The sequence below is a fragment of the Apaloderma vittatum genome, unplaced genomic scaffold (assembly GCF_000703405.1).
Source record: "Apaloderma vittatum isolate BGI_N311 unplaced genomic scaffold, ASM70340v1 scaffold4586, whole genome shotgun sequence".
In the NCBI taxonomy this organism is placed as follows: Eukaryota; Metazoa; Chordata; class Aves; order Trogoniformes; family Trogonidae; genus Apaloderma; species Apaloderma vittatum.
In genome coordinates, this window is record NW_009722207.1 from 240,523 (window position 1) to 251,534 (window position 11,012).

Genomic DNA, 11,012 nt, shown 5'->3' on the forward strand with positions numbered 1-11,012 from the left:
AAAGATACACAAGAAGCACTCAAAGCCCCATACAAGCCACCACAACTTGCTTCCTCTCCCATCTCCAAACAGAACAAGAGTTCTGTCATTTAAAATTAATGTTTATGAGCAGGTTTATTACAGGGGTTCCTCAAGTCAAGAATAACAGTTCCATGATACAGACATCAGCTGCTTTCATTTACAAGAGGTCACTGACAGACAACTCAGGAAGTGCAACAGGCTGCTTTTAAAACACCCAGGAGGTGAAGATTTATTGGTTTTATAACTGATTAACAATCTCAAGAGCAGAGATTAATGGTTTCCAAGAAAAAATGGGGAGGAGTTTATGCCTCCTTGCCCAGGTTGGCTGTTCATCATGGCTCTACTGCCTCTCAAGGTAAGCAAAGGGGTTTTGAAGAACAGCAAGAAGGCTACGCAGCCTACTTTCACAGCTTTTAGCTCCAGCATATACAAGTTCCCTCCACATCTAAGCAGTAGCAAGCTACCTACAGAAATTTTTGTACAGAATTCTGATACGAAAAGCTAAGAATGCAATTATCAAGACCTTCATCTATCCTCCCTAGGAGTGTGTGGCTTTGCATATGAAGAGAACTTCATATGGCAGATTCTTCAAATTGCTATGATTTTAGCAGGCTTTGGCCATTCTGTAATGCATATAAATCTTCCATCCAATGCTACTGACAGCCTTTACACTGCTCTCTGAATTCAAAATATTTGGAGACAGAGGCTATAGTTATCACCCTATTCCCCCTCTTCCCAGATATCAACGATTTGGACTTGCAGATATGGGTCCTGGACCTTGCCATTCTGGAAGGATATGAGTCCACAACTTGGAAATTCAAAGAAGCACGTTGAACTACTATGTGTGTGGGCTGGGACACGAAACTGGAGGAGACGGTCTGCTTTCCACCGTCTCAGTGAAACAGAATGTCATTTTGTGGAGAAGGAGTCAGAAGTTTGTGGTCCAAAGCAAAATGAAAAGTAGAAGCATGTCTCTGGAGTACAGTAACTGGGAAGCCTTCTAAGGAAAAATAAAGGCCTAAACTCAAGTCTCCAGTCCAAGCACTATTTCCCTTTCATGCAACAACTGTTAATTGTAAAATCCATATGCAGTCCTTGGTGCAGGAATTCTCAAGAGAAGCAGGGTGACTCTCTCAAGTGAAGTAACTGTACTTGGCAAATACTGCCTGGCAGTGTGCCACTAACTGCAATAAGGCAGATGAATATGCTTTTGGTGCACCACAGATTTAATTCTTAGGGTCCTTGTCCTCAGAAGCCCTTTTATCAAGCTCAGTTTTTTTCTCTCTAGTGCAGAGATGACCAAGGACCCACTCAGATAGTGGAAACTGAAAAAATAACAATGGCAATATCTGCAATATATTTGGCCAGCTCTAGGATTCTTCTGCTAGCAGGAAGAACAATTCTAGCTAGGACATCAAAGCATGACAACGCCAACTGCTCACAAGATTTATCTTGTAGTCTCACTGCATTCTTTGGGACAAAATCCCCTGGAAAGTTTTCAAGTCTTCTAGTGAAGGAGGCTGTCCTGGCATTACCAACTCATTCAGAAAGATGAAAGAATCCTGGGCACTAGGAAGAAGAGAAGAGAGGCAAGAGAAGGAAGCCATTACAGTGGTATGTCTATTACCTCCCATTTGGTAAGTCCATGATCACTTGTGCTGCATGCTGTTTGTGAAGCTGTTAGGTAGTACAACTTCTTATTTCTAGACATGCATATTCCTCAACCACACAGGAGGTTGCTATCTATGAAAATTAATTTTGTTCATAATTGGAAACACAGAAATACTGACTCAGCTAGAATTTCCCAACCTAGTGATAATCCAGTGCTGACAGAGAGCAACACTCAGAACAACTGATCCCTAATATATCTGCCGGAATTATTTTCAGATGGTATGTGAGAGGAATCTCTGAGCAGGGCTGGAGAGCAGGACTGCATCTCCTCATTGGCAGGGGACACAAAGCTATAGCGAGTGACCTTTTCAAGATCAGAAACAACTTAGGGGATAATACGAATGGTGCTCAGCTCTACCTGACATACATACTCAAGCTGTCAAACCTCTAGCTCTAAGGTAGAACCCAAAGCATAAAACTAAGTCTACCTAATCACCTAAAGGTAAAATAAATATCCCCAGTGGAGAAATACCTCATGTCTTTTACCTCAGAACACCCTTAGCCTTGAAGCTAGGACTGCATATGACTCAATAGCCTGCTTTCAGACAAGTTTTACAGCCTGTGATGTCTGTACAGCTAGTAAGGAAGTCCTGCATCACACACCAGGTCTACTGGCATTCAGGTGGAGAATGGCAGTCTTGCGTCCATTGCTGTTGAACTACTCAACAACTTGGGCAACTGGACTCACATGTTCACTACATGTTCGGCTGCAAGCATGGCAGCACCATAGGAAGCTCCTTTATCTAGTATTACTCTCGTTACGACTGAGACTTCCGATGCCTTTGAACACAGTCAGCTAGCAGAGAGATCTCAAGGGACACTTCAGAGTACCATCCCTCAGGACTGAAAGGTGAAATAAACAGCACAAAGCACTATGCAGGGAGAAAAGTCAAACAGGAGAAGGTTAGGGAAAGTGGCTGCCAAATTGTGCCCCATCAACAGCCTATACAGCAGCATTGCAAAAGGTTAAGCTTCTTTGCCTGTTGGCAGCAGGGGAGAAGGTGGAATGTTTCTCAGTAGTGCATCACATTCAATCCTGCATGAATGTTCCTACAGTGAGATCCAAACTGACATATACTAGGACCTTAGGTTCATAGTCATGCAAATCAAATCTTTATATACACAACTTAGGAGGACGACAATGTGCAAGTGGCTCATGAGTTATTAAATTGAAATGCTGCAGGAAGGATAGAGTGAGAAAAGCATTAACATCAGAGAGAAACACTATTAAATCCATATTTTTGTTGCCAATCTTCTGTAATGACTAAATTAATATAGTTTGGCATCTTATCCACTCATGGTTACAAGTATTGCAAAGAATTTTTTTGGACTTTTTCCCCTGTTTATCCATTATCTGTATTCCACAAATATTGCAGAAATTGTCAGCAATTAACATAAATAAATGATTACCTTTTCAGAGAAAACTTCAGTACAAGAATTTCAGATGGTAGCAAAAAATATTACTAAATAGCTCGTGAAGGGCTTGTTCCATCCCCCATTGAAGTCAACAGGAATCTTTTCATTGACTTCAATGGATATTGGATTAGACCCAAATTGAAAAGATAAATAGCACACACATTAGGATAAAAGAGCTATGCTCTCCTCTAGAAAAAGAATATAAATTCAATTCAAACAACAGATTACAGGAAGGAACCAGTTGGGGAGAACTTTTTTCTCCTCCTTTGAAAAAAATCTGCAAGAGAACAGCAACTCAAGATCCTGAGAGCTAAATCTCACAGAGTTGTAAGTAACTCTCATCTTCCATTATCCTCTGAATACGTTTGGGTGACTGACACTGTGAGAGATTGGGTTCACTGCTTAATAAACCAGCTCCCTTCTTCCCATTCCTGTCTTTGATTGCAAGTGCAGAATGAAGCAATTTTAGTCCTTCCACTGAAGTGTCAAAGCTTCAGAAAAACACATCCAATATTTTCAAATGCAAAAACTGTATCAATTTGAGAACCTAGAGTGGCAAGACCCATTCTCAAGCATGTTATAAGTTTGGTAGAACTAGGAGCAGTTAAGGCACTATGACACTCATCTCCCGTATTTCATATTCAGGGTTTTAATAAAGGGTTGTCTTAAGCCATTGTTTTACCATCTTTCTCGTTCCATCAATAAAACTGTTGATATTACCCAGTATAACTGTGTGACAACTGGGTCGTCACACGCAGTTCATAAATTCTTCTGCTGCAGCTTCCCATGCAACCCACAGAACACCTCCAAAGCTCAGTAAAATACAGACAAGCTGCAGCTGGCTCAGACATCTGAAAAATCAGGGTTTGGAGGGCTTCAGAACACAAATATGAACTTCAGAGGTGTTTTTACATAATCGACAACTTAGTTAACTCCTCAGTACCTGGGATGATGGGAAAGATCACACATCGGGAAAGAAGATACACTGCCCTCCTCCAGAAAGAACACGATTAACCCAAACAGAATATAGTAAAAAAAAAAATCCACTTTGGTGAACCTCTTGCTCTTCATTAGCAACTTAATGACAGTCAAATACCTTAGGATGCCTACCAGCTTCATCGGGACTCTTACAAAAAGGAGATAACCAGAGCAACTATGTAACACGCTGCTGCATCAGAAGACTGGGATGAGAAAGGGAGGTGCAATCACCCCTCCATGGTAACGTTTTTTTGCGAAAACTCTGAATCTGAGCATGGCACCCAAAGGCAGTGGTGGAAGTCCAAAAGAAAGGCAAGAGTCCAGGGAGCCTGCATGAAATGCAAAAGCAAACTTTATTTTTGTCAAATATATATTGTGCTTCAGAAGACAAAGGTAAGGTGCTTGTCTGTCAATGGTTTGTCACTGATTAACTAAAAATAGTCTAAACCAATGAGGTTTTCTTAAATGTTGTATCCTTAGGCCATACAGGCACCCTAGAGCCCTACATTGAATTCACCTCACTAACCACCTGTTTAGTAATTTTTTTCCAGAGAAAGAAGAAATCCTCAACTCTGATCATTCTAGCCAGGCCCTTTTCTCAAATTAAGGGTGTATTTTGGTCATTTCTATTTAGAAACAGAGGGCAGCTAGCTTTTTGTCAACCTGGTAATCCAGAAGGATGTGTGATTTAGGTTTTTGCTCACTTTGTTAGCTTTCAAACAATCCAATCTCTACACATTCACTATCGCAAGTTTCCTTGAAAGACAAAGGTATTTTTAGGAACTTAAAAAATTCCCTTACAGATTCATTTTCATTTCCCCATTCTCTGATATTAATACATGTATTTCTGCCTTTACACGTGCAGCCCAAATTGACTAGTCCAACATACTTGTTTTCACTCTCATTTACCAACACAACTCTCAGCAAGAAGTGCTGTGTTCAGGAGCAGCGCTCTGGGACTCTTCGCACTTACTGCTCCCCCCACCTGCTTTTCTTCACTTTCTCAACTCAACTGTGTAAGCACTGTTCAGTGCATTCTGCTGGCAGTTTTAAAGCAGAGAAACCACTTGGCAGCAGGGAGGAAGGGGAACAGCAACTAGCTAATCAGAAAGGAGAAACAGCTATATCAGATCCAGGTGAAAAAACAGGGATGAATAAATGGGATCTGAGGTAGTAAAGGGGAGATCCAAAGGATTGGGGCAGAAGTCAATGGAGGTGATTCTCCCCTTCTACTCTGCTCTCATGAGAGCCCACCTGCAGTACTGCATTCAGTGCTGGGATCCCCAATATAAAAAGGACATGGACCTGGGGAGGGCCACAAAGATGATCAGTGTGTTAGCATAGCCCCCCTCTGAAAATGGCCTGAGAGAGTCAGGGTTGTTCAGCCTGGAGAGAAGGCTCCAGGGAGACCTTCCAGTACTTAAAGGGGGCCTACAGGAAAGAAGGGGAGCAACTCTTTATCAGGGAGTGTAAGGGATAGGACAAGGCGTAACAGTTTCAAACGGAAAGAGATTGGATATTAGGAAGAAATTATTTTCTGTGAGGGAGGTGAGGCAATGGAACAGGTTGCCCAGAGAAGTTGTGGATGCTCCTTCCCTGGGATTGTTCAAGGCCAGGCTGGATGGGGCTTTGAGCAACCTGGTCTAGTGGGAGGTGTCCCTGTCCATGGCAGGGGGTTTGGAACTAGATGATCCTTGAGGTCCCTTCCAACCCAAACCATTCTATGATTCTATGATAATACTTTCTGGGAGAGAGAAGGAAGAGACAAGCTAAAGTCACTAATTTTTCAACACAGAAAGAGCAAAAGAAAGAAGGGAGGTATGGAGCAGATAAAACTTTAAATTTGTTTTAAGTCAAAAAAGAATATCCCTACTGCCAAAAATCATGAGCAATAGAGACAAATACATTCTAGAAGTTTTTAGAAGTCGTTAGGGAATGGCAGAACCAACTGCATCTGAAGTTAGAAAAACATTTTATAGACAAGAAAAGACAAAGTGATATATTAATAAATGTTTGTTGCTATAACAGATTTTCATTTTCATTTTGAAGTTGGGATTAAAAACATGTAACAAATTTACATTACTTCCTCAAATTTCTTTTTGCTCCTGCTCACTTACTCCTCTTCTGCTTACCTTCTTTTCACACTTTGTCCTCAAGAGCAGTACTGCTACTTGACTTTTATGTCACCCTGCCAGGACTTAGTCTGTGGATCTACTGGCACTAAAAATAACTCAGAAAACTCTCCAAACATGAGCACAAGCTGTAGCGGATTGATTCATGGATTTTGCCTTAAACATTTCTTGTAATTTTTTGCAAACCCTCAGCATGGTCAGAAAACTGATGGAATGTTGTAGAGGGGCGATGTAAATGTCTCAAACAGCCCTGGCACCGAATATGTAAAGAGATTAGGAAAGGAGGCAGGATGGCCTTATCTCTAGCATATCTCCCAAAGAGATGGGGCAATCGCATGTGTTAATGAGAATTACTGGAAACGAAAATTACTGGAAACAATGGAGGGCCTCGATCCCCTACCTGACATTCTGCATGTCCGCAGGTAGGAAACTGTGTATAAATTGAGGCAAGGTAAAGCAACGATCAGAAGAAAAAGAAGAAGAAAGAAGAAAAAGAAGAAAAAGAAGAAAGAAGATATCTCCCTCTCTCTCTCCCTTTTCCTCGCTAAGTAATGCAAGGTCTATCATACTGTTTATTTAGTTTTGTGCCTAAATTTCTTTCTTGTGATGGTTAAGTGTAATATCGTCTGTCCTAATATTGTGTTTAGATGTCCTTTATTATTCCTTGTTATTAAGTTGTTGTAGTGCATTGCTTATTTAGCCTTTTTTCCTTGTTTTTTTTTGTTATATTATCTGCCTTATCGTGCTTTTGAATTAGAATCAATTGTCATGAGCCCGATCTATACGTTGTGATAAATTAATAAATGTTTGTGTTTGGGCCTTGAGATTTGTCTCAGTGTTGTCCACGCCGTTGGTGTATTACGAATCTGAAAGTCACTTGTCCCTCTCTCCTGAGTGGGACATGGCACAAGCACACCTTCTAACAACACTACCAAAAGGGAAGGGTAGCTTTCCTTGTTTACAAAGTGATAATAAAGAAAGGCTTTTAACATAATTGCACCACACAATAAATACATTTTACATTATAGGGGCTAAAACCCAAGTATCATCTAATAAAAAATAAAAATACCTTTCTGTTGATACCGAGTCTGTTTGGACCTCCAGTGTGTACCACCAAAAGACCTACTAAATCTAAAGGGCAAACCTACTTCAGCAGACTTCACATAGTTTCCTTAGAGAGGAAGCTGTCCACAATCATTTTACAGAGGAACCCTGGTTGACTCGAGGTCCATTCACCCTGCTTTGCTCAACTCGGTAGTATCTGATCAGCACACAGTTCTGTCTCTTGACTAAAGCTGGTAATTTATTTTCCCTCTAACAATTTGCTTCATTCCTCTCATCTTTCAGTTACTGATCACTGTACAGTCATTTGGAGTTAACAGATTAGACTAATGCAACACTTAGCCCAGATCTGCAATGTGCTGTTGTCCAAATTCATTCATTATGTGGCTGCACTTACACCCCACTCACAAATACGCTCTGCGTTCTAAAGTGACTTAGGAAAAAACATGTATAAGCAAAGTACAGAAGGCTGTGCAGCACGAATCTAGAAAATATATGCAGCAGTCAGGCACAGACAGCTAACGAACACTTTAAATACAGTGACAATGCAGTAATTATCCATACATCCCTCAGTATGAAGGAAATTTATAATGCCCCTTTTACAGTATAATCCTGCCCCAGAATCTGTTTATGAAGGTCTCATCCAAACATTCAAGCACAGGAGTAAAATAACTGAGAAAGGAGGAGGGAGAACAGAAGCAGAGGACGGGAATCAGAAATAGAACAGTGCAAGAAGCCACGAAGTGATAAGTATTGTTTACCTGTCAGTTGACATTGATTAATCTTGTGTTCTGTGATATCACTCAGTGACTCAAACACCTGGAGGCAGCTGTCACAGCTGTGCACAGCTTCTTCTTCTAACTCCTCCCCTTCATCCGGCCTTTTCTTACAGTCTAGCACTTCTCCATCTTCTCCCTTGTCTTCTAGTTTACAGTTAGGGTCTGAAAGAAAATCAAGACCGTGACATCAGCCATCTAAGAAGAGAACCTTTAAAAAGAAAAAGAAAAAATCAATAGGTTCTTGTGGCAACGATGGGAAGAAACATATTTCGCAGAAACCTGCAGCACACTGTAGATTTTATTGCTAAAGAAGCAAAGGAGGGTGGGTTTTTTCCTTATTTTTTTTCTAATCTCGATGAAAGGAGAATTTCCCTTCTACTCCCACAAATGTACCTCCATTTCTCACTCAAGCAGTTCTTCCATGCTTCAGTGTCAGGTTTGTCAATTTTATCACAGCTATTGAAGCTGCTTTGATCATTCTAAGAAAGGATAAACCACCTATGCAATTAGTTTTCAACGAAAAGAAAAATCAAATCAATGAGTGTTCAGGAACTTCTTTTTACTATTAACTACCATGTTTCACAGGAAATTACCAGAATTAAGAGGCTAACAAATTTGATTTACATAAACATGAAATTAATCTTGATTTTACAACCCACTCTACTACTCCATCACCACATTATTTGACACAAACAAAGCCCTGAAAAGATTACAGCCTGGATCAAAACAGTACACATGCTTTGAACTTGTGTATGACTTCAGGCAAACCCAGTAAAGTTCCTGTATTTACCAGATCACGGAAAACTGGAAAACGACTATTGTAAAACCTAAATAGTGCACAAGGAGAGCTTTGTCTGTTTGACATGTTAACAAGTACTTGGGTTATAGCAGGATAGCTCTAGCCTCAGAGCAACAGTCCTGAGCCCCATTGAAGCTTCTAAACTGGAAAAAATGTGCAGTCTCACCACCATGCCCTGTGTGCAGAGAAGACACACATCTCACTGTACTGCCTCGATTCTGCACATGACCAGCACAGACTGAGATAATGTGAAGCCTAGAACTTTTCCTCCTCCTCTGAGGACCAAAGTAGCTTTAACTACTCCTGACTTTTTGCCCACTTTACTAGAAGTTTCCTTCAAAAGACAGAAATAAAACAATCTGTCTTCCCTAATAAAGCAAGCTGGCACTTAACTTTGTTTTTTCCTTGGGAACCACAGTATGAGAAGTGAAATACAGAAAAAAATGGTTGTGTACATTCCAGCAAGAGGAACACAAGCGTTTTACCACATTTCCCTTTTCTGCTTCGTGTGCCTCATTTTTCCTATCAGATATTTTAGAGAGCTAAGACTGAAAAAAGTCATTTTAGAAAACAAGGGAAAACTCACATAATAACAGGAGATTGTGCAAGTGCATTTTAAGATGTTACGTTCTTTGGCCAAGTGGGTGACTAACCAGAAGTAGGCTTCTTGTCCACAGCAGCAACCGTGAACCCACTTCATTTAGCATTGCAACTGATTAGGATCATGCACAACTACTTGAAAAGAGAGAAACTAAAACATGCCAACACTAAATTCACATCAGAATGGGGAGAGGGTGAGGAGGAGGAGGGAGATTCCTCTTTAAACAACCGCTCGTAAATCCTCTCTGGGCACCCTGCAGTGATGCAGGCTCAGCCATTCCAGTATTTGCCACTGTGTGGGAAGCACAGGCACTCCTGCTGCCCACAGCAAAGGTTGTCAGGGCTCTCCTCATCTTTCTACACCCTTTGGTGCACGCTCCTGCACCCAGCCCTTGGACTGTTCAAATGCAGCCGGGCCCGCAAGCAGAAACTGGAACTGACCCACGTCAGGAAGTCTTCCTCAATGCTACGTGGCTCATGATCGAACGTGAGGAATTTCTTTGACGAGGTAAAGGGCAGAATTTATTTTTAAGGGCATTATATTACAGAGGGAAACTGGATTGTTTTTTCAAAATAAAAAACACATTCTGAAGGTAAATATATCTTTGCTACGCAAAAAAGCCCTGCCTATACACTGAGTGTGATCCTTATATGATGAATTACATTCACAAGGTACTTTTAAGAGTGAAAACATCCACTCAGGCAGCTACTTCCAAATAGAGGACGAGTCTGCAAATTTACACACTGAAAAGGGATGTTAAATAAATAAAAGGACTTCATGGCATTTTGCCCATTGTTGAATGCTCTGAATCTAATAACTTCCACCACCACTTCATTTTCCAAGATATTTTGCAAGAATAATAAAAGTTTTTAGGAGATCACCAAGTTATAAACAATTCAGAAGAGAAATAATTTTCTTAACTGTTGCAAACTGACCTCAACAACATTAAACACTTGTTGGAAGGCATCATGTGCACATCGCATACTATTAGTTGTTCAGCTCAAGCTCCCAGCTTCATCTCATAAAACTGACAGCACTCAGGGAAATGTGGGCACCGGGTTTGAATTTTAACACGAGTATTTAAATGCTGCACATAAAGTTTACAGACCTGTTTGTTTTAAAATAAGGGTGAAGTCTGACTCTGCTTTAAGTACAATGCTGAAGGAAAGAAAAGGGAGGGGAGGGAATTCCCAAGTCTTATTATTCAGAAACACTTGCCCTTTACAGAAATTCAGTAATATGCACATACAGAGGCACACATGCACCCTTTAGTGCACAAAAGCCTAAAGAATCCCTCAATTTAAAGCTTCCTACTTAGAGACCAGTTATTAAAATTAGAATCATTTAAAGACTAATAAATGTTTTGCTTCTCCTTCTGCATTTGCAGATATAAACTCTACAGGGACAGAAGTCAGTCAAGCTTATTCCCTTCTGCTGCAACTTTAGAATACATGTTCTAGCCAACTGGCACATTTGTTTTTAGGTCAACACTTAAGTGGGACCCTCGGGGACCTAGGTTCGAGTTTAGCCTACGACAGCTTTGTGAAATGAGT

At 40.7% G+C, this 11,012-nt stretch overlaps 1 protein-coding gene across 1 annotated transcript in view; it reads right to left on the minus strand.

Moving 5' to 3' along the window:
• Positions 1 to 9,811, minus strand: part of ZNF521 (zinc finger protein 521) — a 209,275-nt gene extending 199,464 nt beyond the window's left edge. The window contains exons 1-2 of the mRNA XM_009871678.1: positions 9,712 to 9,811; positions 8,042 to 8,221 (exon numbers count right to left, since the gene is read on the minus strand). Of these exons, the coding sequence (XP_009869980.1) occupies positions 8,042 to 8,221; positions 9,712 to 9,811 (280 nt within the window). The remainder of the gene's footprint in view (positions 1 to 8,041; positions 8,222 to 9,711) is intronic.
• Between the last annotated feature and the right edge of the window lie 1,201 nt (positions 9,812 to 11,012).